The following is a 26,385-nucleotide window of genomic DNA, read 5'->3' as shown; positions in this document are numbered from 1 at the left end:
CAGGCAACAAATGCAGCCCCGGAGAATGACCCCTCAGACCCTGAGAACAGCCCTGCACCTACAGAACAGTCCCACATACCCCCAAATTGTCTTCCAAGCCTCGAGAGTAGCCCCATGTCTGCCTCCTACCAGGTACCAGGTGTCACCTTCATCAACATGCAGACATGGGCACCTGCCTCACATATGCTCCCATGAGCACCACTGGTTCCATCACTCTGCAGTTTGGTCCCACACCCTCCTCCCATCCCACACACTCCTCCTGCTGCTCACTGAACCACCCAGGAAGAAAAGGCCTCTTTGCAAAGCAGACAGCCTGGCCTGGGCATAGATCCCAAAACCACGTGAGTTTCACAACTAATTCCTGGGATGAGCTTCTCTGGGTCACATCCCCTCACTCCAGGATGTTCTGCTCTGACTTTGCACCTGCAGCCCCCACAGAGGACATGGAGGTTGGCACTAGAAGAAAACTGTTTATTTTATAAATATAACTTTTTTCAACCCTTGTTCCTTCAGGTTTTTCTTTGTAAAGGTAAAGTATAATCTGAACAGCTTCTGTGCACATATGTGTTCCGTGTATTTATACACTGAAAAACAGCCCTGCAAACTTGTGCCACTCACAGTGGCCCTTCCTGCTTCACAGGATAGAAAGCAACAACAACAACAACAAAACCCAGCAAAAATGCTGGGGCAGAAAACTGTCCCCTCAGCTAGACACATGTACTGAGCCATGTCCATCCATGAGATGTGTTGCTCCAGAGGAGACCCCACCAGTTCCAGAGGAGAGGTTTCCGCTTGAGTGTAAACACATTGCTTTACAGTGTTTCTCACCACTGGCTGGATTAGACAGTGCCCTGACAGGACATGCACCACTGCATGGTGTGCCACTGCATGGTCCCTGTGCCCAGCCCTTGTGGACAGGACCCCAGAGGACACTAAACAATCCTTTAAACAGGTGGCAAGCAGTACGCACTCTGGAGCTGAGCTGAGATTTTCTAGTTCAATTAGATGAGTAGATCTAGGGGGAGAAAGGGGAGGAGATGCTTTTCTGAGAGGGGTGACCACAGTAACACAGCCCACGTCTCCAGCGCAATGGCTCTGCATGTTAAATCAGAGTCAGCGAGCAAGCAGTCCCCAAAGGAAATGTCTCTTCATTCTGAGAGTTCCCCCCAGTCTTTGAGAGAGATACAGAGACAAGCAAGGTCAGACAACCTGGGGTCAGGGGTCCAGGCTGGCAGGCCAGGTGACAGCCCACCTCTAGTCATAGACATCATCATCATCATCAAAGTAGGAGTCATGATCGAGGTTATCTGACTCATCGTCATACAGAAAATTGTCTTCATCAAGGTCATCATCGTCATCATAGTCTTCCTGCCACTGCGGTTCACATTCCTCATCTTCATCCTCCTCTTCATCTGTGTCAGGGGACTCAGGTAAGATGGCATGTTTTGGCCTATTTGGGAGGAGAGCATCAGAACAGAGGCCTTGCCCATTCCCAGGCTGCAAGCAACAACCACGGTCCAGCCATGCCAACCTCACCCTCCCACCACCACCATTTCAGCATCCCCAGCCAAAGCCGTGCCTGAGGGACACAGCAGCTGTGCAGGTGCATCTCAGAGAATGTAATTAAATGGTTTTATCCACACATGCTACACAGGGCTGTGCCAGCAAGCCACCTGTGGCTGGGCCAAGAAGCTGCTGTCTGCCACTGGCTCTGGCGTCTCAGTCTCCTTGGAAAGGATTGGAAACCCTGCCCTGAAACTGAGTCTCTCTTAGCTGAGAGAATCACTTCTTCTTGCAACCCTCAGCACCTTGTTCAGCTTTTGGGAACACAGCAGCTGTCCGAGGGGATCAGTCACAGTGGAATAGCAGACACACCAGTTGTATTCCTTGGTTTAAACCATGTGTCATATAGAAATGTTTGTTTCATCTGTTCTGAACTCTTCACCTTTCAGTCATCCTGAACCCTGCTGGCTCAGTGCTCTAAGACAGGGACACAACAAACCAATCTCACCTCTCATCACTGAGTTATCTTTTAGCTGTGTCACCTCTTCCCCATTCCCTCCCTAAAATGTCATGCCCTTCTATCTCACTCCATGAATGTTTTTATTCCTGTTGCTCTCATTTAGACACCTTCTAGATCTCCAATACTCCTATGAAGAAAGGATGGGCCATTCTCTGCAGCAACCCAATAGAGCCGGAATAGAGTGACATCCATCCCTCCGTCACTGGTGGATCCAGCTTTCTTCAACCATAACCACATACTAAGCAGAGGTTTCACTGAGTTCCCTACACCCCTATGCCACTTACGCTGTTATATCAAACCCCAACACAAGATGCAAGTAACTGGCATCTGATATTAACTCTTTGGCATATCAGCGAACACAAGAGAAAACTCTGGTCACCTGTTTTTCTTCTGCTCTTACCACCTCTCCTTTAAGGAAACTCACCCTGTACAGGCAGGGACTTCAGCAGGCACATTTGAGATTTTCACCTTACTCTGACCAGGATCTGCCAAAGCCTGGAGCCCAACACGGAAATCCTGCCAGAGTGGAAGAACAGCCAGAAGAGAGACACAACATGTGATTTGGGGTACACTTTCTGCTGCAAACCCCTTCCCTGCACGGACACATGCTCACAGCACTGTGCAGCACCTCAGAGTCTGTCCTCTTAGCTGATGAAGCCCCTTTCTAGGTTTGCCAACATCAAACCCCAAGACTAAACTACAAGACAAGACAAGCTACCAACATGCACATGGACCTCACCTGTGTGGAGTGCCAGAGAATCGCAAAGAGACGCTCTTGGATCCGGTGCGCCAATTCCAAACCAGTGCTGAAGTGCTCTGCTTTCAGGAGCTGAAGAGAGGAGGCCAGATCCTGACACTGCAGCAGGGTTTCCTCTGCAATTCAAGCCAGCAAAGTCAGACTGCTCCTCACACTCATAAGAAGACACCAAGTCCCTTGACTCTGACTACAAAGCCACAGTCACAACTACTTAGGTCCCTTATGCACATATTCCCCCTCAGAAGGGAACATGTTGAAGACCCTCCTTACTGCATTAAATCCTCTGCCTGAAGAGAAATTGCTTCAGTGGACTCCCGAGCAATGACATCAAGTAGGCAGAGATGGGCCAGAAGAATTGAGCTAGCACCTGCTGGCTGCTGATGTACGTCATATTGCCTGACTACAGAGCTGCCACTTTTTGAACCAGACAGCAAGGACTGTCAGTCTCTACGTAGAGAGGCTGTGGGACTTACCCAGTAGTATCTGCAGAGTGTTGGTGTGCAGCTCTAAGCTCTCAGTCTGCTGTTCCATGATGTCCACCTTCTCCATGTCCTGGCTATAGTAGCTGTACACACAGGAGTAGGCTAACACCTGAAGCAGCACAGAGCACATTGTAAGCACCCTCCTTCAGTTTTGGAGTGGGCAAGTGAAGGAGCAGCAAGTAGCATCAAACTCTTCCAGGCTTTACTGATGATCAGTGGCTGAGAGAAGTCTGGGCTACGGTGACAGCCCAGTGAACCACTCTGCCTGCTGATGGCAATGTCAGGCCACCTAGACCTATTCTGTAGGATTGGAAACAAACATGTAGTTATTTTGTGCTGAAGTCTGAAATAAGTGATTGCTCCCAGCTCACAAGCCATCACAGGAACACAAACTGCAAATTTTTTTGTTTGCAAACTGCAGACAAGGGCAACTGACCAGCAGGTGGGAAGCCCAAACAACCAGCATGAAGAACCCACACAGAGCTGGACAGGCCAGGCTGAACTGAAGTAGCAGTGAAATGAGAGCACTGAGTCCAGAGGCAAACAGAAAGCACATGTGGTGCTATACAGGCTGCCCAAGAGCACAGGACAAACGCATTTCAATAAGTGACAACATCCTACTATTACAAATGACTCCTAAAGCCCTCCAGGCACCCAGCAGGAACACAACCACTGCTTCTATTTAAAGAAATTAGTCTAGGAATGCCACACCAGCAGCAGCAAGCAAAAGTGATGCACACCCTGGCAAATGCAGGGGCTACCATAGTGAGAAGAAAAAACAGAGTCAGACACCTTCAATCCATATTGTGTGTGTGTCTCTCCCAACATCAAGCCTGCCTGCACAATCAAGATATGTATTGCAAAGGTGCATCTTCCCACCTCCTTCTGTGTTTCAGGGGACAGCAAGACATTGCAGGCCTATCCTGGCACAGGCTTACTGCATGCGTCAAGTGGCTGCACTGCTAATCCTTCATAATGTGGCTGTCAAGGCATGCACAGGTAACTCAGTGCTCACACAACATCCAGGACTCATGAAGTGAAGGGGGGCAGGGGGGAAATCATAAAATGAGCATCAAGAGGGACTTCCTAGCTGTGACACAGAATCAGGAGAGCTTTCCAAAGGTAAGTGCCACCACTGAAGCTTTTCATGCTGTAATGGGTCAAACCCACTTTACGAAAACTGTAAGGTATATCCCTGTGCTGATTCCACAGACCTAACATGAGGTAAACTCCAGTTTTTATTGGAGCTTACCAACTCACCCAACTGTGAGGAACATGGCAGAGACTGCCCAGCTCAGGGTGACAGCAGGGAAAGGCAGACATGGGCTCTTGTCCTCCCTGCTGCTATTTCTCCCCTCAAACTTCTTCTGTCTCACAAGGTCTTCCTAGTGGCACCCACTTGCTTTAGGAAGGCGTAAAGCACATCAATAGAATAGAGCCTAAACACCAGCTGACCTGTTATCCACTCTTACCTTCCGTGCCTGTTCCAACACTTTGCAGGTGTCAAGAACAAAGGTCAAAGTTCTAACTTCTGGCATCTCACCGATAGAAGAAACCCTGTTCCTCAGACTCATGGCAAACTCCTGTAATAACCACAGATGAAAAAATTCATTTGCAACTGTACATAGTTTAAAATACAGCACCTGCCACACAGATAATTGCTAAGCACTTTAAAGTACCACCCCAGAAAACGCAGGCAACAGGAGAGTAATTACTCTACTCAGCTACAACATCTCTAATGTGCTTCTGTTTGCGTTCTCTACTTCAATCTTTTGCAGTATCTGAGCTCTAAACAGAGTACAGTCTTTACACTCTTCACTCTTTGCAGTTGTTTCCAACTACTGCACCAGTCTGAGCAGGCAAACACCAGAAGCCAGGGCTGTGCTCAGTTTCCATAACAGAACTGGCAGAAAAAAGCAGGTCAAAAGCTTTATCTTAGGCCAGAGCAAGGGTGACATGACCAGGCATCCCCATGTGCATCTGAAGTCTGCTTATCAGCTTCAGGTGAAGTGCATTGAGACACAGCAGAAACACTGTCCTCCTCACCAGAGCTAAGGCAACAGATCTGCATCTGCAAAGAAAGGGGAAGTTCTTACCCTTGCCTGATGATGAAAGGTGCATCTCTCATTGTAATCTTGGAAACGCTTCTCCTGCCGAGCAGCTTTGCTCACCTGAAAGGAAAGGTGGAAGTAACCTGTAACAACTTCCCTCAGCTGCCAGGATCATCTGGGAGATGGCTACCACACATACAGATCTTGACACTACTGTCAATACCATAGGCAAGCGAAGCAAGTAAAATCCACAGCAAGGGGCTCAAGTGCAGATCCCTACTCTCTGTCTGAGAGGCCAGGTATATCTGAACACAAACATGAACTGCTGGGGTGCAGCACTCACCATAGCAGAGCAGTTGTAATAATCCTTATGGGTCGGCCTCCAGGGCTTGAGGCAGTGCCAGCAGAAGCCATGATTACACTTGGCACACGTCATACTGCACAGTGTTGTGGGGGGGGAAGAACAGAAACCACTCAGTCCCAACAGCCACTGGCAAACAGTTCCTCTCAATGCTCCCCTATGACACGGGGCTGGAATGCGCAGGCCCCGCCACTCCCACTCACTCAGTACTACTCACTACCCCGCATGCATTTTTAAACCTTTTGCTGGAAGCAAACAAACAAAACAAAACAAAACAACCCCCCCCCCCCCCCAGACAAACCCTGTGTGTCTGAAAATGAGCTGGGAAAACTGGCAGCACATCTCACAATACAGACCTTCCAAGCACTGAAGGGTGAACTAAGCATCCCGCAGTTTGGAGCAAGATCCACGTGAACATCTCACCTCTTCCCTCAGCAATGCAGCACTCCACTGCGCAGCCCTGGGGCCAAATGTAGCCTTTGGGCCACACAAAGCACAGCTGGGCACTAAGGGCTGAGCCTCCTCAAGACAGGAACAAATGGCAGCTCCTGAGCCCTGGCCTCAAAGCTGGAGGGTGCTAGAGGTGCCTCCCTGGCCAAGTAAATAGCTGCCACAGATCCACCCCAATTCAAAACACATGCAGATAGTTAAAAGAAATTGCTTAAAGTTACAGAAATAGATTAGCATCAAAGAAAAACACAGTGCTGAGATTCCCACTGCTCTAACCTGTTTCTCAGTGACAAGTGTGTGCTAAAAATAGTACTCCAAAACGAGTTTTGGTTCTACCACACAGCTATCAAAGGATTCAACTCTGAATGCTGGGAAACACCTTGCTTCTCCTAGGAATGCAGTAGGATCACTCATTCCTCTAGAATTATAAACTGGATCTGCTACGTCTCTCACTCAACAGCCAAAAAAAACACGTGATGAACTATGTCTTTGCACTTTCCTGTCCCCAGTACCAAACAAGAATGGATACTCACTGCAGACAGCCCTCATTTTTCTCTATCTGAGCCTGGCAGCTTGGGCAATGCTTGGAAATGAGTTTAGCCAGATGTTTGCTTTGGGCTTCACTTGTCATTCCCTCATAGTACCCATCGTCATCCACCCACTGAGACATGTGGTTGCAGCTAGCAGGGTAATGAGCCTGAAAGAAAGAGCCAGTCAGCCACACAGAAGCAGATACGTGCCAAACCCAAGACAGCATTGCCCTGTGATTCAGCTCAGCCTCACCTCTGGGAAGCTGCAGTTGAAACAAGATATCCAGGAGCATTTGGAACAGGCTTCCCCATAACCAAGTCCATCCTTACAAAGGATCTGATCACAGCCCTGTGGGTTGGTGCACCATGTCAGGTTGGAGCAACACTCAACATAGCCTCTGAGAAGGGCTTTTTCATACTGTAACAAGAAGCCAGGGAGAAGATTTGAGGAGGAGAAGCTGTACGGTTAGACCTTTCAACTGGGGTCTAGTACCTCTGGGTCCCATATCTAATTCAACAACTGCTCACAATACAACTGCACTGAGTTAAGCTTGCTCTTTCAACCCCTTTGTGTAAAAGGTCTTTTCCTACCCCTCATTTCATATCTGGAAGTTGTTTCATAGAATCCTAGAATCACAGACAGTTGAGGTATGAAGTGACCTCTGGAGATCATCTAGCCCAACCCCCCCTGCTCAAAGCAGGGTCAACCACAGCAAAATATTCATGGCCATGTCCAGTTGGGTTTTGAGTATCTCCAAGGATGGAGACGCCACAGCTTCTCTTGGGTAACCTGCTCCAGTGTTTGATGACCCTTACAGTAAAAAAGTTTTCCTTATTTTTATACTGGATTTCTTGTATTTCAATTTGTGCCCATTGCTTCTTGCCCTTTCACTGGATATCACTGAGAAAAGTCTCACTCCGTCTTCTTTAGTCCCTCCCATCACGGACTTACACACACTGGTAAGATCTCCCCTGAGCCTTCTCTTCTTCCGGCTAAACAGTCCCAGCTCTCTCAGCCTCTCCATGTATGACAGATGCTCCAAACCCTTAATCTGCTTTGTGGCCCTTCACTGGACTTGCTCCCGTACATCCAGGTATTTCTTGTACTGGGGAGCCCAAAACTAGAAATAGTGCTCCAGATGATCTTAACAGTGCTTGAGTAAAGGGGAAGAATCATCTCCCTTGACCTGCTGTTAATGCTCTTCCTAATGCAATCCAAGATGCTGGTGGCCTTCTTAGCTGCAAGGGTACATTGCTGGCTCACATTCAACTACCTGTCCTCCAGTACCCCCAGATCTTTTTCTGCAAAGCTGCTTTCCAGCAGGTTGGCTCTTGCCTATACTGGTCCATGGGGTTATTCCTCCCTAAGTGCAGGACTTTGCATTTCCTGTTCTTGAACGTCATGAGGTTCCTCTCTGTTCACTTCTCCAGGCTATTCAGGTCCCTCTGAATGGCAGCACAACCCTCTGGAGTATCAGCCACTCCTCTCAGTTTTATATTATCTGCAAGCTTGCTGAGGGTGCATTTTGTCCCATCATCCAGGTTATTAATAAAGATGTTAAACAGTATTGGTCCCAGTATACAGTCCTGGGGGATACCACTAGTGACTGGCTTCCAGCTGGACTTCGTGCTGCTGATCACTACCCTTTGAGCCTGGCAGTTTGGCCAGTTTTTGATCTACCTCACTGTGCACTTATCTAGCCTGTACTTCCTCAGTTTGAGAATGTTGAGGATCAAAGTGTCAAAAGTGTTACTAAAGTCAAGATAAACAACATCTATTGCTCTCCCCTCATCCACCAAGCCATAGAGGGCTATTGAGCCTTCTTTTTCTTTTCATTTTAAACTTCTCAGCAGACTTTTGCTCAGTTACATGAAGTGCAAAGGGGAAGGGAACTTATTTTGTCCAAGGCCTCTAGAAGCTATTGCCCAATTGCAAATTGTTCAGCGATAAGGGATTATTTTATGACTGGGGGACCCAAGAATGCAGCTTCACTGCACACAATAGCTTAGTTCTCTATGATTGGTTACTGTAGCATAAGGACTGTGCAAACATATACAAAGTGGGAGGGAGTTTAAAAAATATGCGATCTTCACAACCCTCCTGTGGCAATTTCTGCATACCTGGAGATCTGCCCTAAAGCCACCAGGCATGGAAGGTACAACACAGGTCACAACAAGCACTAGAGCGAAAAGGTGCAAGCCATGAGGACTGAAAGGCTCAGATATAAGTGTCAGGGGTTGGTTCATTCTCTCTCAGGCAACCTAAAATAGAGAGAAATTGCTGACAGGCTGCAAAGATGTCAGCCTCTGTTTTGGTAAGATGCATGGTGGCTGCAAAGTCTCACCAAAGCCACCTTATTCTTGTCATAGAGTGATGCCTGCTGTTATTCTGTTGACAGGAGATATGATCTTTTCTGCTCAGACACCAATACCAAGAGAGACAAATCAATCCGAGTCAGCAGGCAGCGCCAAATCACTTGAGCTTTCACCGCGAGTGACTGAATTTCACAACCTCTAACATCTAGTTCTTTTTTTTAAATCTTGTTTTCATGGTGAGATGAAGGAGTTTAGGCAGAGATCCACCTGCTGATAGGGACCTAGGGCTCCTATTGAAACCATAAGAGAAAGAGCCTAAAAGGAAAGGGAACAAGTGTCCAGTGAAGGTCTGGGAAGAAAACCAAAAAGTACAACCAAGAAGTTGCCTAGTTCCACGGCAACACCAACCAAGAGATCTTAGAGGAAACTTTGCATGGACTGGGGTTAATCCAGGTGGGAGCCTGTGGCAGGATTCCCAGCAAGGAATCCCTGGGTAGAAAACAGAAGACATCTGAAGAACAGGCTCACAAGGAACTTGAGGAAAGGGAATCAAAGTTGAGAGTAAACCTCAGAAACCTTGCAGAAACATCACTCTCGGGGTCTGTATTTTGTAGAAATATAAGCAGGAACAGTTTAAATTCAAAAAGTTTGATGTAAATAAATGTAATCAGGGTTATATCTGGGCTGACAGGAACCTCATTAAGGTCAGCAAAAGTAAATGCAAAGTCCTGCCTGGAGAGGGGATAACTCCATGTAATGGGACTGGCTGGGAAAGCTCTACAGAGAGGAACCAGGGGTTTCAGGGTGCAGCAAGGTGCCCCAACATCAGCAGCACGCCTTTGCAGTAGCAGCCCCAATCAGAGCCTGGGCTGTATTAGCAAGAGTACAGCCAGCAGGCAAAGGGAAGGGTTTTCTCTCAGCTATACAGCACTGTGACACCACAATTGGATTCTGGGTGTAGTTTGGGCAATACTAGACAGACGTTAACAGACTGAAGCAAATCCAGTCCACAGGCCACCAAGACAGTTGGGGCTGGAGTACAGGATGTAGGATGAAAGGCTGAGAGCTGCGTTTGTTCAGCCTGGAGAAAAGAATGCAGAGGGGGATCTTCTCACTGCCCACAACTACCTAAATGGCAGGTGCAGAGAAGAGTGAGATTGACTCTTCTCTGAGGTGCATAAGGACAGGACAAGAAGCGACATACACAAGCTGCAGCAAAGGAAATGCCAATATTATGAAGAAAAGTCTTCCTCATGACAGTGGTCAAATCCTGGGAGAGGTCCCAGAGGTTGTGGGACCACCATCCTTGTTGATGCTCAACCCTAGACTGGACACAGCCCTGATAGACATGTTCTAACTTTGTTAGATCCAGCCATGCTGCTGGCCCTGCTTTGAATGCAGGGTTGGACCAGAATCCTCCAGGGATTATTGCAGGCTAAATTATTATGTGACTCTGTATGTGTGACTCTTGTGAGGCAGGAAAGCTTCAGCAATCCCACTTGTTGAGTGGAAAAGGAAACAGATGACATGATTCAGTGAGAGCGGAGCAGCTTGTTAAAACTGGTTGCAATTACAGATGAAATGCAAGATTTTTGTGATAAAATTGTTATAGCAACAGGATATTAAATCTTGCTCTGCACTGAGTGTTATTACAGGATTTGCACAGCCAGTAAGAATTAAATGCCCAGATACATGCACTAATTCCCCAAGCATTTCTTACAGAAAACAAGATATAAGAAATACATAGAAGAAAATAATTTCTTGGAGCTTTTTTGTCCAATTTGGTTGCCAGTTTGCAGGATTAAAGGAAAATGGTAAGAAAGAAATGTTCATGGAGAACTACTGTTCATTTCTCCTACATGACTGCTCAGATAGGATCCTAATGACAGTAACAGGTTGGAAGAGGAGGAGAATATTTATGGAGCAGCAACTGCTGGTGGAGATCCACTGAACAACAGAGCAGTGAAAAAACACGAGACCCATTTTGTCCAGCAACCAACAAAAATAGTCTGTCATGCAACAGCCACAGCTCTGCTGTTAGGTGGGGAAGGGATTCAGCTCAAAATAATCACTGAAAACAGAAAGAATAGGGGGAAAAGTAGGATCTGCCCCAGCACAAGCAGCTCCTGCTGCTTCTGCTGATTGAGGACCAGGGCAAGCAGAGCTCAGGAAACTGGGTTTAAAGACATTAAAGAAACCTGCACAGCCTTAATTCTAGTAAAAATTAAGTCTGATGTAGTCACTTCTGTCATCTTCACAAAAACCTGAGCTGCTCAGTGCCAGAAACTCATGGAAGAGAAAGCACACTGGGGTAAAATGAAATCGCTCAAACACTTTCTCTTCATTTGAGCTAGGTTTTACAATTGCTTCAACACACCAACGCACAATACTTATCATGAGCTGCTCTGCTACCACAGGTCTCATTTGGTCCCCAAATAAGAATGTGTCTGAGGCACTGCTTGCTGGAGAGACATTTAGATACAATACCACGGTGCTCTTTTGCTGATGTTATGCTTTCTTGAATATCTGGTATTGACAATAGCCAGAGACAGAAGATACTGCTGGGCAGATGCCTGGTCTGCCCCAACTCTTACACTGCCAGTTTTAGCAATGGGAAGGGAAAAAGCAGCAAGAATACCTGCTAGTGCTGACCAAAACAAAACCCACCAAGCAACCACCTCTCACACTTCACCTTGGCTATGACCTCCTCAGAAGAAATGATGGAACGGATGAAGGCTGCAGTCGGCTGTGCGCAACACTCAGAAATGGGACAGGTGCATTTGAGGACCATGTTTTGCTCAATACGAGTTGTGAGATACTCACTCCAACAGGGCTGTGAAGGCAGAAGAGGCTAGATCAGAGCTAAACAGGAGCTACACCACCTGGGCCACCTGAAGAAAAAATCCCAGCCCTAGGAGCCCATCCCTCCAAACACAAAACCACCACAAACCATCATTAAGTACTCAAAAGCACAACAGTGGAAACAGACTGAACAGGGGCTGAAAGGCCTTCAGAACTGAGGAAGCTGAAAAGAGAATGAAAAAGCCCTATAAAAATCATCTGATAATAGTTTCAGAAAAAAAGTCCAAACCTAGCCCTTCCCTTCCAAGTTACAGGAGCCAAAGACCCCAGGACCTTCACCTTGCAGCAGTAGTGCATGCAGCAGAGGGTTGGTGGGCTCTCAGTGGGACACAGCTGGTTCATGCACACTGGGCAGTGCGTTCCTGGGCTTGGGGGGTGCCAAGTGTCCTGCACTTGCAGCCCGGAGGAGATTAGCAATGTCTCACAGTCCTCCATGTAGCGCTGGATCAGGAAATCCACATTCCACCTGCAGTGCATGAGAAGGTGCTGCGCAGTGTCACTTGGGATGCTCAGGGTATCCTGGACTTGCTGTACTGTCTGGTTCATGAGCAGCTTCGCCTCCTCTGGACTAAGTGTGTGCCCCATTGGCACATGCAGCGTCGCTAAGAGAAACTCCTCCGAGCTGTCTACACCAGAATCCAACCTGACACGGAGAAATGTGCTACTTCTCTAGAGTGGAAATGCCATGATCCCAGCCCTGCACATCCCTCCAGACCCAGTGACATGCATCCCTACCGACACAGGCAGCCTATGCTGTCCTCATCCAGAGGTGCCTCTGATGCCATGCTCTGGAAAACCATCTGTGCCTGGCCCCCAAGAGGTGTTGTTGGTTCAGCCAAGACATACTCTAGGACCTGGGGCCTCCCCTCCTGGCGCCGGAGATAGCCCAGGTTCAGCAGGTGCAGGACACAGGACAGCACGTCCACGCTGTGGCAGCAGAAGCTCAGGAACTGCAACCCTGGTCCAAACTTGCCCTTCCCACAGGCGTCGATCACCTATGGCAGTGGGGGACCCTGCATTACACTGTGGCACGACACCTGGGTGGCCTCTCTCTGCCTCCCCCCATGCCTTTGCCCTCCATACCCTGAACACCAAGTTGTCAATGTGGAGCTGCTTCTCTGCCTTGAGGATGCGGGTGATGAGGCAGCAGAGAACGTTCCTCTTCCTCTCCAAGGCACTGCCATCAGCCATCTCTGCCCTCAGGTATGGCTGCTGGGGCAGCAGCCGCAGGCACCGGCCAGAGGCCTGAGCCAGAGCTGCTCGGTTCAGCCGCAGAGTACCTGGAGCTAGCACCCGGCCCAGGGTCAGCCGAGCCCTGAGCTGGGCCCCAAAGAAATCCCAAAACACGCATGTGGCCAGTGCACCTGACCCCGGGACTCCCCTGGACCTTCCACTACTACTGCCACATGCATCACCCCGGTCCCTGTCCCCATGTACAGCTCTGAGCCCCAGCCACACACACAGCCTCCAGCCCTGATCCCTCATCGACCTGAACCCCAACCGTGCACGTGGGCCCAAGCCCCAAAACTCATCCCCAAGCAGGGCCCCGAGCTACAGCCTCACACGCAGACCCAAGCCCTGAGCCCTAGTCCCATGCATGACCCCAAGCACTGGCACAGACAGGCCCACCCCAGCCCTCCACAAATGCCATACATCCTACCCCAGCACTGGCTGAGGGCTCTGCCCTTCCAGGCACCCACACCACCACCCTGGGGGTGCCCCAGCCCCACACTCACCTCCCTGTGTGCAGCTCTGCACCAGGACGCCCTCGCTGTGGGTCAGCGGTGTCAGTGCATGGTGCACCAGGTCAACAGGGAGCCCTGTGGCCTGCAGCAGGGCATCCACAGCCACCTCCTGGCAGGAGGGGACATGGGAGGGCAATGGCCAGCCACAAACACCACCTGCCACACCAGCCGCAAGCCCCACCCAACAAGGGCAGCCTGGCACCAAACACTGCTGGAGACCCCACCAGCAGGCAGGGCACAGCCCTACTACACCCCACCACCAGCTCCAATCCTCACCCCACCATGGCCCCCACTCCTACCTCCACACTGTTGAAGTGCAGCAGAACATACATCTGCAGTGTGGACACGTGCAGGATGCAGTCTCCAAACTGCAGCTCAGCATGGCCCAGCCACGTCCACTGCAACCGCCGAGGCTTTGTGCACTCCCAGCCCAGCTGACTCTGGCCTGCCAGAGATGGCATCAGAGCAGCAGCCGGGGTGCTCACGGCATACCCCAGGGCTCCGGCCACCTCTGCCCGAACTGCTACGGAGGGCCTGGGCCCCGGCGAGACCCCACGCTCCCAGAGCCCAAACACTCACTCTGCCTCCAGAAGTCAGCAAACTTGGCCAGGGGGGAGCTGAGGGATGCCGAGAAAAACCTCCCAGGCTCATCCATGTAGCAGAACGGGGAAATGGGCCAGCAGCGCGGGGACAGCACCAGCACCTTCACCTCTGGCGCCTCCGCCAGGGATGCCTCCCCCAGCGCCTGGCACAAAGGCACGAGGGGGGCTCAGGACAAGGCCTAGGACCTCCACAAGGAGCACAGGAGGGCCCCGGCCTCCCTGACCCACTGGGCCGCTCACCTCGGCCTCGGGACTCTCCAGGCCCGTGTCCAGCTCCAGCAGCTGCTTGTCCTGCTCCTGCAGCTGGAAGAGGTAAAACTGCTGCTGGAGCTCCTCCGACTCAGCCAAGTTGCTCAGCATCTGTTGGGGGAAGCGACTGGGGAAGCACAACCCAAGCTGCTCCACGACGGCCGCTTCCAGCCACGAGGGCCCCTGCGCCAGGAGCCGGTCCCCCAGGTAGTACCTGCCACAGCCGCCAACATCAGGACAGGGGCCAGCCCGAGCCCTGCTCCAGCCCCACGGCCCTCAGTCACCCGCCACGAGCCAGCCCTGGCCTGTCCTCCCACCAAGGCGCGTGGACCCAGCAGCACCATTCTCCCTGCTCCCCGTCTCCAACAGCGAACGTAGGCTCCACAGGCCAGCAGAGCCCACAGACTCTTACAGCCTTTCCCTCTCCAACCCAGAGCCGTGCAAAGGGGGAGCACTGCTGCCATACCAGGGCCAGCCTGAGCCATGGCCTCGACACCACCTGCGCCTCCTCTGTCACGCCACACCATGCCAGGCCCTCAAGTCACACGGAGACACGGCACCCCTCACCGGTAGAAGTGCTCAAAGGTATGGGCGAGCTCCAGGCCACAGAAGACGACAAAGGGCTCCAGGATCTGCTGCAGCGGCCCCGTGCTGCCCACGACCCCATGCAGCTCCTGCATCTGCCTGTCGAGGTAGCGGGCAAACTGCTCACTCACCTGCAGAGGGACAGGGCTGGCTGTGGAGGGGGCTCACCAGGGCACGGCAGGGGCAACACCCCTGTGCTCCTGCAGGGAGCAGGCAGGGAGCCCTGAGGCCCTCACACAGGGACCGAGGGAGTCTCCAACACCAGCCCCAGGCAGGGACCATCCCAGGAACGGGCCAAGGCAGCAATAAACATGCAGGCAAGCTCAGGCAGCGTCAAGGGCTGCAGTGGGGCTCCACGGCCCAGGATGGCACGCTGCGGCAGGGAGCACAGTGGTTGCCCAGAGCGCACCCCAAGGCTGCGGGCTAGAACAGCTGCTGCAGCCTGCACCCAGCCCAGCAACGGGAGGGTCCCCAGGCTGGCACCTCACGCTCCGACCCTCCTCAGACTCACGTGCAGGGCAGTCAGGAAGGAAAGCTGCAGCAAGGCCCCTGCAAAGCCCTGTGCCAGGGCCAGCGCAAAGGCAGCCTGCTGCCCAAAGAGCTCCGCCGTGGCGCTGCGCAGGCACTGGTACAGCCTGCAGTATCTCTCCACGACGTCCGGCGCCTGCCATGCTGCCTCGAGGAACCGCTGCACCTGCAGAGCATGGTGTGAGAGGGGTGAACCTGGAGCAGGGCCATCTCCACGGCCTGTGTGACTGCCCGCAGCCCCAGCCCTCACTCTGCCCACACCAACCATGCAAGGCTCCAGCCGGCCTGGCTGCAGCCTTGCTACAAATCCTGGTTGTGCCATGGGCTACTGAGAGCTTGCGGAGGGGAGGGGCAGGAGCACAGCTCTGAGAGCTGAGCCAGGGCTGTGCATAGCAGGACAGAGAAATGCAGCTGCAGCCCAGCAAGAAATAAGCAGCCACCTACCGTCCCAGCCTCCAGAATCGCCCCAACTGCGGGGCCAGGCTGAGGGCTGGGAACTGCCAGGAGAGTCAAACCTAGTACAAACGGAGGGATCCCAAACTGGAAGGGTGACAGGACTGACTGCCCCCACACTCCTCCAGCCCCCACAGCAGCCAGGGACAGCGCAGGGCCCTCCCTGTGTGCCCAGGGCCCCCGCCAAGCCCTGCTCCTCTCCCTGCCTGCCCTGCGCCCGGTGCAGGCTCCCAGGTGCCCCTCCTAGCCCTACCTGCTGCTGCACCACACCACGCCAGCACTGCGAGATGCCCCACAGGCCACTCGGCTTCTTCGCTGCCACCTTTGCAGCCCCAGCTGGCACCTCCTTGTTCTTCCCGTCCTTCCCACCTGCCAGGGGACAAGCCCAGGGGTGAGCGGGGCTCCACAGGCAGGCCCTGCACACTGACCGCCAGCAGCCTCCCCCTCTCCCTGCAAGGGCATGGGGAATGGGAGGCACAGCCACTGGGGGGTATGGCCACACGCCACCCCCAGCTCCGGACCGCTGGCATATGCTGCCTTCCCTGCCTCAGGAGCTTCCCAGGGCTGCCCCACAAGTGCAGCCAGGCCTGGCGGTCTCGACCATGGCCCCCCTGGCCCCACAGGAGGGAAGCCCCTTGCTCACCAGCTCTGCCAGGGGCTCTCGCCTCCTCCAGCTCTGCGCCGCTGGGGTCCACGTGCACCAGGAGCTGGGTCAGGCGCCGCACGCGGGAGCTGAAGACAGCATTGCAGCTCATGGCACGCCGGGGCAGCTCCACACTCTCCAGGTACTTGCTCAACAGCCATGCCAGGGGGCTGATGCCACTGGGGTCTGCAAGGCCAGAGACTCGGAGTGGGATGCCTTGGGCTGGCGCTTGGCAGGGAGGGGCCCGGGCGAGCGCAGGGTACCTGGGCTGGTGATACTCTGCACCAAGGGGTTCACCAAGGCCTCCCAGTACGTCCTGCCCAGGGCCTGGGCCGCCTCGTCATCGGGAAGGAAGCGGTCGGCAAAGGCCTGCTCATGCCGCAGGGCCCGGTTCAGCCTGCAACAGGGACCGGGCAGGGCACAGCGTGGCCAGGCACCTGGGGACTGCCAGTGCGGACCTCCGCCAAGGAGGCGGGGCACACTGCTCGCTTCCTGCCCTGCCCTGCGCCAGCCAGGACGACTCCCTGGGACTGCCAGTGCCATCCCCCCAGCCCTCAGCACACCAGGCACAGGGCAGGGCTGCCAGGAGAGACCTCACCTGCCAAAGAGATGCAGCAGGCGCTCCCGGTCCTGGCAAATCTCCTGGCACCATGCATGAGCCCTGGCAGTGCAGAAGAGGAACGTCCGCCGACATAGTTGCTCCTTGAAGACGGGCCAGAAAGTGGGCTTGGGACCCAGCACCTCGATGCCACGCACACGCGTGTCAATGCCGCCCTGGGGGAGAGCACAACCCTCAGCTCCTCACATGTGGCCCCGCAGGGTGCCCCAAGGCCAGCCCCACACAGCTGGCTCCCCCCCACTTCCCTACCTGCTGGCACCGCTTCACGCGGATCTGGATGATGGGCCAGAAGCGGGTCATGTTCTCCAGCAGGATCACTCTGCTGTCTGAGGGCAGGATGGTCACCTGCAGGCAGACAGCAAGCCCTCAGCACGCCCGGCAGCCAGCGCAAGCCGCGTGCACACTCCCCCACCCACCCTCCACGCAAGGCCACAGCCTCTGTCACCCCCACTGGCCCTGGCACCCTGCACAGCCACAGGGCACCCCCACACACAGCTCTGCACTCTTGGCTCTCAGCCCCAGCACACCCGACTGCTGCAGACTGCGACACAGGGCTCCTCGCAGCCACGTCCCAAAGCACCTTCAGCCTCCAACCAGCAGAAGGCTCCCCCAGCACAGCTCCTGCCATCCCAGCCTCTGGGCGAGGCGCCCCGATAGCCGTTCACCTCCCAGCACCCCGGTGGGAGACCCTCGCAGGGCGCAGCAGGCTCCCAGCCAGCAGCTCCCACGGAGCAGCCACGGCCCAAGGAGCACAAGCCATACTCACCGCATTGAGCACAGTGTTGATGTTAGCAGGGCTGTCTCCTCCCAGCACCACCACACGGGCTGGCATGTAACTGGAGTCCTCGCTGGCCACCAGCATGCTCATCTCCCTGCAGTGGGGCAGCTGCATCACTGCCAGGCGCAGCCCATCAGCCCTGCCCCTACAGCCCCTCACCCCCACGCCCTGGCTCCTGCTGGCCCCACGGGCCACTCCCCATGTCCAGCACCCCTCATCGCCACTGCGGCAGGGCTCACGCAGGACCCCCATGCAGCCTCTGGCCTTCCCTGCCCCAGGGTGCCCCCAGCCCTCCAAGCCCAGCCCCACCTGATCACCACGCCACACTGCATGTAGACAGTGATGGAGTGGGAGCCAGTGCTGCCGTTCGACTCCCAGTAGGTCTTGGGGTTCCTGTCCGTGAGCTTGCTGGCGCGGTGCGGATTGGAGGAGACCTGAACCTTCTCCCAACACTTGTCCTCCTTCACCTCCACGCTGGAGCCTGCGGGGAGAGGCCACAGAGCCTCCAGCTGCCAGACCATCACGGACCAGGTGCAGGGGACCCCTCTCCCACTCCCCACACTCACCTCGGCACAGGTTGCGCAGAAAGACATCGAAAAAGGGGATGCTGATGGGCTGGTGGCTCCGGCGGTGCTCCTCAATCTGCCCCAGCACCAGCTGGGCGACAGGGGACAGGCCATTACTGGGGACCCAAGGCCCTCCTCCCCTTGCCTGCTGCAGGGCAGTGGCAGGCAGGGGCAGGCGGCTGCCCCTCTGTGCCCGGGACGGCCAGATGGCCCCAAGCCCCAGCCCCCCAGCACAGCCAGGCCTCCCCGCTCTCCCCAGGCCCACCTGGATGCAGCCAGCCAAGATGCTGGTCGTCAGCTTCCTGTAGAGGCTGGCGTACTTCTCGCAGTCGCTCACCAGGTCACGCAGGGCTGGCGCCAAGGGCAGAGCCGCACTGTGCTTGTCCAGGGCTTTGCCCAAAGCCTCGTGGGTGCCCACGCGGCACATCACCACCGCGCAGTCCTTGCTGGCGGTGGCCAGGCGGTGGAGGAAGCGAACGACCTCTTGTACCACCTGCTGAGGAAGGGGCTGTGAGCGGCTGGGCTGGCGCCAGGAACCCGCAAGGACCCAGCAGTGCTGTGCTGCAGCGCTTCATCCCCTCTGCCCCTGACACCACAACAGCACCTGCGAGAGCCAAGTCAGGCACAACACCGGCCACCCAGCCAGAGGGACGCAGCCACGGCCACAACAGCCACCTCCCACCTCTCCCAGTGGGTCTGCCACGGCAAGGCAGGGGCTGATGCAGGCAGACAGACAGCCCCAGTCCACTGCACAGCCAGCAAAGCCCTCCCTGCCTGCTGGGAGCCCAGGGCCCCCTCACCTCCTGATCATTGCTGTGGGCGCTCATGGAGGACAAACAGGGTTCAACACACTCGTGCCAGGGCAGCAGGTCCTCCCGGTAACCGTCCAGAAACTTGTGCAGGATCCTAAGTGAGGGAGGAGGTCCACTAAGGCTGCAGTGCACAGACTGCATGCCAGAGGCGGACCCATTTCCCTCCTCCACCTAGAAGGCTTGCACCCCACAGGGGCTGGGAGCCAGGGCTCCCTCAGGCACCCACGACACCCCACCAGCACTCACATGCATGCTGCGGTGCCCACAAATGTCCCTGCCAGCATCCACACACATGCCCCGGCGCCCCCACCTGCCCCTGCACCCCAATCACCACTCGCACTTGTGCTGCAGTGCCCCAGGCCACCATCGGTGCCCCACGACATCCTCACTGGCACCCACAAACATGCCCCTGGCATCGCTGCACACCCCCCAAAACCCCCACCAGCACGTGCTGCAGAGCCCCCGGACTCCCAGGACATCCTCACCGGCCATGCAGAGCCACCTCCAGACCCACCTGAGGATGCTCAGGCTTGCAGCCTTCTCTGCCCCTAGCAGCTTGAAGCTGCGCAGCAGCAGCACGAAGCACTCGCGGTCCTGCAGCAGCTGGGCCGCCTCGCCAGAGGGGATGGTGCCCTTGCCGCAGAGGTGCTGCTCCAGGGCCACCACCGCCTCCCTGGAGAGACCGCCCTCCCACAGGCTGCCCACCAGCGTCCGCACGTCCACGTCCCCCAGGTCCAGCGGGGCCTCGGCACCTGCCACGGCAGGGACAACACGTGGGGCCAGCCCCAGCGCTCGCTGCGGAGGTGCTGGCAGGGCCCTTTCCCCAGGCAGCACCACCAGCCCTGCCCTCTGCACCTGCAGCGCCACGGCACGGCCAGCGGCGCAGGTCACACGGTACCTGCCATCTCCAGGCTCACGGGCACCTCGTGCTCCACCAGGCGGTGGATCACGCTCAGGGCTAGCGTCTTGTTGGGGCAGCCTGTGCTCTGCCCGTCCCACCAGCAGCTCCGCAGCACCGCGGGGAGATCACAGCTCACCAGCTGCTCCGCCAGGCCCCGGTGGCTGTCGATCAGCATGTTCACCACCAGCAAGCCGTTCCGCACACCCGAGGAGCCCCTGGGGAGACAGAGTGATGTCAGCACCTTCCTCCTCGTGCGCGAAGCCTCCCCTGCACCCAGGAGCTGCCTGCCTTCCCCGCTCAGCCACCCCCGCACCTCCAGCACCAGCCTCCGGCCTCACTCTGCCCCTACCCTGCAACCCTCTGCATGGTGCTCATGGCAGCAGGGATGGCGCTCAGCAGGCTCGCTGAGCCCTCGCTGGAGGCAGAGCCGATGCTGGCAAAGATCTCCCGCATCATCTGCGCGTCGGCATGGTTCAGGGGCGAGGGCTTCCCACTGGCACCTCCCGCCTCGCCGCTCCCAGCTCCCACCAACACCTTCAGGGCCTGCAAGGCAACCAGCACGTCACAAGGGCAGTGGGCAGCACCCAGGGCAAGCCTCTGCCCTGGCCCTCCCGCCCACGACAGCCCCTCCATCGCACTCACCGCCAGGCCGGCCTGCTGCACCACGGTGGAGGCAGCGTGCTGCTGCATGCAGGCCAGCACAGCCCGCACACCACCTTCCGTGGCGAACGGCACGCGCCAGTCATACTTGACCATGAGCACGGCGAGCAGCCGCAGCGTCAGCACCACCAGCGCCTTCTCCGCCACCTCGGTGCTCAGCAGCTCCACTGCCATCTTCACCACCTTCTCCCTGCACGGGGAAGGGCACCTCAGCAGGGGCCTCCGGCACTGCCACGAGCACCCCAGGCCCTGCCAGCTACCTCCTCCCTGCCCGTGCGCCTCTACCACGCTTAGGTCAGCCCCAGGAAGGAACCTGGCTGGGCCACACAGACGCGGCATCCACCTCCCTTGTTGGCGCCCATGCTGCGACATACCTGCCTTCACACCTCCGCTTCCACCTCCCCACGCTCCCAACTCTGCCACTGGTCCCCTCCCTGGGGACACAGCCCCTCTCCAGCCAGCAGGAGGAGCCTGCCAGCCCCGGCCGGGCACCACCCCCACAGTTCACGCCACACACCTGGTCCCCAGCCCACCCTGGGCTTTGCCAACTTGCCGCTCAAGCCCAGCCTCCTCCTCCAGGATCTTCAGGATGTGCTTGAGCCCCGCTAAGCGCAGGCCCACCTCGGAGCTGCTCCTCTGCATCACATCCACCACATCCACAATCTTCACCAGCGAGCCCCTCTTGCTGGCCCCCTTGGAGATGCCAAACACTGGGAGGCGGGTGAGAGGCAGAGACGCAGGCGTCAGCGCAGCAGCGACACCGCCAGTGCCTGCCACCACCCCCAGCCCCAGGTCCCACAGGCCTGCCCCTCCCCAGGCCACCTCCGGGTGACCGGCCTCCAGCACCCAGCCCACAGCCCCCCTCCACTGGGGCAATGGAGCCACCTGGCAGACAGGGCGCTCCAGCACCACGTGTGCCCCAGGGCCAGCCCAGCCTGCAGCAGGCGCTTACATTTGCTTTGCTCCTCCGTCACCTCTGGGAAAAGCAGCCCTTCCCTCTGGAGGAGCTCGCTGAACAGCTGGGAATCTGACTTCTCCACTGTGGCAGGGGCGCGAGGTGGCAGCACCACTGCAGGAAGGTCTTCCTCTGCCGCCTCGGCCACCACAGCTTCAGGACTGCTGTTCCTGCAGCCGGCATCCTCCGAGGACACCACGGTGCTCCCCCCGCCATCCTGCTCAGCCCCCCTGCCGAGGAAGTACTTGGCATAGACGTGGGAGCCACGGAGGTCGCTCAGAGTGCTGCCCTGGCACCGCTTCTCCAACACCTGCAGCACTTTCTGGGCCAGCTCCACAGACACCGACAGCTGGATCAGGCCTTCTTCATCCAGCTCCGACAGCTGGGCACATGGGAACAAGTTAACCCTCATGGACCCACTGCGGACCCCACACCCGCTGCAATGGCCAGGGCCAAACCAGATGGCAAGGCTGCACAAGCTGGACACAAAAGGACCCTTCCCCAGCCCCAACCTCCCCCAGTCCCAGCCCCAACACAACTAGCACCAGCCCAGCCCTTCCGCCTGCACTCACCACCCAACAGCCACCAGCAGAATCGCCCCATGGTTCCCCCTCGCGTGCCCCAACCTCGCTGGACACTGCCATTTCTCTGGTGTTGGCAGAGACAGAGACTATGTTTCCTCTCCTCTGTCCTTACCCCTTTGCTGTGCCCATCTCTCCATGCTTTGGGCATCCCCCACTCGCTTTCCTAGTTCAGGCCCATTTCCCCCCTGCTCGCGGTCTGCCTGCACAGCACACGCCTGCAGACTCCTGCTCGCATCCCTGTCACTTCCCTAACACCCTCCCTTGCTCCTTCCCTCCCGTCTCCCCGCTCTGCAGTCTCTGTCCCGTACCTGCTCTGCCTGCTCTTGCTGGACGAGGCGGGTGAGCTCATCCTGCTCCTGCACTTCCAGCTTCCTCACAAAGAAGAGCAGCTCCCACCACTCGGCACGGCTCAGGGTCTCTGCGGGGTCACTTGGCTGCTCGCCGAGGTAAGGCAGGGAGTAGAGTCCCCCAGAGGGCTTGGAGAAGAGTGGCTGCGCAACTGCAGGAGACCAAAGTGAGGGAGAGCGCTGTCAGCTCCACCAATTCCCCCTCAGCAGAACTGTCCTCAGCCACAGATCCCTTTTTCCTGGGTAAAAAAAGCTCATCACAACTTCTGAGGGAGTGGGTTGATAGGAAATTAATTTTGCCAGCAGCTTCACTCTTTTCCTAACGCCACCTGCTGGCAAACAGGGCAAGTACTCATAGGCAAAAGCAAAGGAAACTGCAGAGCTACCAAGCTCCTTTTAGCTAATGCACCCCAAAACAGTAAAGAGAAGATAAAATTCATTATTTAAGTTTTCATTGGATAATTTAGGAGCAGGAGCTCAATCAACACTTGCTGATATCTGCCAAGCAACAGCTTGAGGCTCTCTGCAAATGCAAGCTGGGAGACGCACTGCTTCAGGACTCAAGAGAAGAGGGTCAGACTTGCTCCAAGAGGCCCATGTCCGCCAAGAGCAACTACATACATGGCTGATTACTGACAGTCAGCCAACATGAGATAATTTATCCAAGTGTCAAGATCCAAAGCAGGAAGCACCTAATTTTTCAATTTGATTTCTATTTGGGATATGATGATTGGAAACAGTTTTACACAAAAGTGAAATAAACTCCGTGTTCCTGCCAAAATCAGAGCAAAGACAAAAGCCAAAGTCTAACCAAACTCACTTAATCTAGCCAACACACACTGAGGTGCAGTTAAGATTTTATTTACTAAGGGTAGAAACCAATAATGGATCTTTTCAACTGGCAATAAGAATATCTTTAAAGTGGATAATTAGCTGCTAATCCCATGTATATTCTGTCCCTTGCAGCAGTTTAATCCAAACCCTCGCCTCTCCAAAAGATGCACTAGTCCTACAAGATCAGGGGCTTGATGAAATTGTTAGTTGATCAGGTTCCCCAGCCAGAGTCACATCAGATAATGAACAAGATAGGGTATCTGAAGTCTGGATTTTCCCATTTTTGGCTGCCCTGTACGAGGGCAATGTGAAAGGATCCCACTTCCTGGAGATTCTGTAGCTGTCTTATGAAGACGGAACATTTCATGCTCAACTCCTCCCAGACAGAGGCATGAAGTTAAACAAAATCCTTTTTAAAAAAAACCAAAACACATGACTCGTATAAGGGGACCTGAGGGTCTACAAGGCAACTTCGTCTCAGAGAGACTCTACGTTTCTGATTTTGGCAGTTTGTTCAGTCAATTCTAACTTACATTTTTGATAGTCTCAGTATAAATCAAATTTTATCCTTTTATTATATCATGACAGAAGTCCAGGATTCAAAAACAGCCCCATGCAGCCACAAGCCATATGATTGCTTAACCAGCTCTACCCTGTCATACAAACTAAAAGCTGATAAAACTTTCTAAATCCAACCCACTAAATGAAAATTTGCCCAGCCTTTTAAGGTTTGCCACTCAAAAATATGCCATAGCAGAGTCAGAAAGAGATGATACAGCCACACGCATGCAGCACATAACCTCACCTGTGTCTAGATTAAAGCTCTCTATCAGACTATATACTTTTTCCTGACCAGCAGGCTCTTCCCGCTGATCTCCAAAGCCAATAATCTCCAACATGTGCCAACGTACCCAGTAGGTCCGACCTGTTGACTGCCATAAAACCTGTGGGTGAAACAGATCTAGGTGATTAGATTTGCCACTCACTCAATCTTCATGTTGTATTTGTCTTCCTCTTTCCCAAATGCACGGAAACAGAAAGCACTCTTCAAGTACAAGACAGCCTAATTCACATACAGATTTCAACACATATGTTATCTGTTTTTTAAGCTTACTGTCTTTAACCTGTTCCCCTGATCATACCTGGATCTCTCTATATAAAAAGAATCACAAATTTTGCATGCAACCATTGCAGACCTCTTCTAGGACAGTAGCAGTAGGTGAGGCAAAAATCCTAGACACAAACCTGCTGGTGAACATAAAGAAAACATTTTTTTTCCTTCTCCAACTTCATCTTCTCTTGGTCATACTTTTATACCCTGGTCATTCACCAACCTCTTGGACAGGTTTCCTGCTCTTGACTTGCATGTCTCAAAGAAGATAATTGTTTCCTGTGCTTTCCAACCAGCTTCTCAAAATCCTTTTTGACTTCCTATATTGTGGTTTTACATTTAATCTTCTGGAGTTAAGTTTCTTTTCTCTTTCCCATTTAGAAACAACTTCAATTTTTTGGAGGATGCTCTCTCTTATTCCTAATTACTTTCCTATCCTGTTTTTTCCATCCAGGTTTTTCTTGGTATAAATCTTTTTTTGATAAATGTGAAATGCTTGCTTTGGGTCTCCACAGAGTATGCTTAAAGTAGGCCCTTTTATTTAACTCTCTTAGCAGTCTGTTTTATAAAGGAGACTTCAAGCACTTTCATTTAATCCCAAAAGATGAACAACTGTAGTGATTTCTTGGCTTTCATTATTTATTTAAGAACATGGAAACAAAATATACTGCAGTCCCCGCCAAGAGCAGCTTTCCAAGAATAAGGGATGGATCCCAGTCCTGCACTTTGCTCAGAACCAGCACAGCATTGCCTCTCCACAAGGCAGATATTTACAGTGTGTCTATATTTAGTCATGACTTCCCAACTCCATGTGACACTTTTGCAACCCACAGGGAGGTAACTGAAGAGTCTTCAGGTTTCCTGCCCTGGCAGCTTTGCCAGCTTCCCTCAGCATGTCCCGCACCATCGCACCTTGCTCAAACAGTTGATGAAAGACCCAAACATTATGCTTCATGTCTGGCCTTTCAATTCTTAGGATTTCTGTCTTACTAGCTGAAAGGGTTCATCTATCTGTCTTATCTAGCTCCTCTCCCACATCAACCTGTGCTGTCGCAGGCCTAGCACAAATATCCTAGTGTTACACAAAGCCCAGTTGATGAATTATCCTTCAACCGTGTTTTGGACATCCTTTATTGAAGTCAGACATTTTAGTCCCCCATCTTATTTTCTGAATTGCCAGCTTCTGTTGTCTTTTTCACCTCTGATGCAATTTTATGCCTTTATCCCTAGAGGATAAATTGTTCTGGACCAGTAGTCCTTCCACCTCTTTCATTTCTCCCTCCCCGTGGAGTTTAAAAGCTCTCTGAGATCTTCCTTGACATTTAGGCTCAGCAGTCTGGTTCCAGTTTAGTTTGAGTAAAGCCAGTCCCTTCTGAACCACCTCCTCCTATCTAAAAGTACCCCATTTCCTAAAGAATGTAAACTCTTCCACCTTACACCATTTTCACAGCAACCTGTTGAAATTTTGCACCTCCACCTCCTTCTCAAGCCTGCAGAGCACTGACATCTATCCTCTTACCTAACAACTTCAAGATTTAGAGTCTCTTGCAGTCTTTACATGTGCCACAACTACTGCTTCCT

The 26,385-nt window shown here is 54.0% G+C and overlaps 1 protein-coding gene across 10 annotated transcripts in view; it reads right to left on the bottom strand.

The window, feature by feature from the left end:
- Positions 1-455: 455 nt before the first annotated feature.
- The window catches only part of CUL9 (cullin 9), a 33,090-nt gene continuing 7,160 nt past the window's right edge, over positions 456-26,385 (bottom strand). For 3 of the 10 annotated variants that reach the window (XM_067292691.1, XM_067292688.1, XM_067292692.1), the window contains 37 exons: positions 24,499-24,637; positions 22,821-23,011; positions 21,926-22,310; positions 21,491-21,683; positions 20,956-21,163; positions 20,663-20,856; positions 20,311-20,528; positions 19,927-20,164; positions 19,401-19,506; positions 18,866-19,096; positions 18,601-18,691; positions 18,344-18,515; positions 18,023-18,128; positions 17,506-17,601; positions 17,236-17,411; positions 16,901-17,034; positions 16,638-16,823; positions 16,248-16,363; positions 15,525-15,707; positions 14,996-15,144; positions 14,420-14,642; positions 14,157-14,322; positions 13,877-14,022; positions 13,569-13,686; positions 12,916-13,118; positions 12,568-12,827; positions 12,112-12,475; positions 11,663-11,803; positions 6,908-7,072; positions 6,658-6,821; positions 5,657-5,750; positions 5,359-5,433; positions 4,735-4,845; positions 3,254-3,371; positions 2,763-2,896; positions 2,448-2,539; positions 456-1,450 (listed from right to left, as the gene is read on the bottom strand). In XM_067292691.1, the coding sequence (XP_067148792.1) occupies positions 1,255-1,450; positions 2,448-2,539; positions 2,763-2,896; positions 3,254-3,371; positions 4,735-4,845; positions 5,359-5,433; positions 5,657-5,750; positions 6,658-6,821; positions 6,908-7,072; positions 11,663-11,803; positions 12,112-12,475; positions 12,568-12,827; positions 12,916-13,118; positions 13,569-13,686; positions 13,877-14,022; positions 14,157-14,322; positions 14,420-14,642; positions 14,996-15,144; positions 15,525-15,707; positions 16,248-16,363; positions 16,638-16,823; positions 16,901-17,034; positions 17,236-17,411; positions 17,506-17,601; positions 18,023-18,128; positions 18,344-18,515; positions 18,601-18,691; positions 18,866-19,096; positions 19,401-19,506; positions 19,927-20,164; positions 20,311-20,528; positions 20,663-20,856; positions 20,956-21,163; positions 21,491-21,683; positions 21,926-22,310; positions 22,821-23,011; positions 24,499-24,637 (6,282 nt within the window). In that variant the 3' untranslated portion in view covers positions 456-1,254. Of the gene's footprint in view, positions 1,451-2,447; positions 2,540-2,762; positions 2,897-3,253; positions 3,563-4,734; positions 4,846-5,358; positions 5,434-5,656; positions 5,751-6,657; positions 6,822-6,907; positions 7,073-8,847; positions 8,917-11,662; positions 11,804-11,920; positions 11,996-12,111; positions 12,476-12,567; positions 12,828-12,915; positions 13,119-13,568; positions 13,687-13,876; positions 14,023-14,156; positions 14,323-14,419; positions 14,643-14,995; positions 15,145-15,524; positions 15,708-16,247; positions 16,364-16,637; positions 16,824-16,900; positions 17,035-17,235; positions 17,412-17,505; positions 17,602-18,022; positions 18,129-18,343; positions 18,516-18,600; positions 18,692-18,865; positions 19,097-19,400; positions 19,507-19,926; positions 20,165-20,310; positions 20,529-20,662; positions 20,857-20,955; positions 21,164-21,490; positions 21,684-21,925; positions 22,311-22,820; positions 23,012-24,498; positions 24,638-26,385 lie in introns of those variants that run through there. The other 7 variants (XM_013954358.2, XM_067292687.1, XM_067292689.1 and 4 more) reach the window with 7 other exon arrangements.

The sequence above is a fragment of the Apteryx mantelli genome, chromosome 3 (assembly GCF_036417845.1).
Source record: "Apteryx mantelli isolate bAptMan1 chromosome 3, bAptMan1.hap1, whole genome shotgun sequence".
Lineage (NCBI taxonomy): Eukaryota > Metazoa > Chordata > Aves > Apterygiformes > Apterygidae > Apteryx > Apteryx mantelli.
Note: the sequence above shows the minus strand (reverse complement) of the source record. Positions and strands in the feature narration are given on the sequence as shown.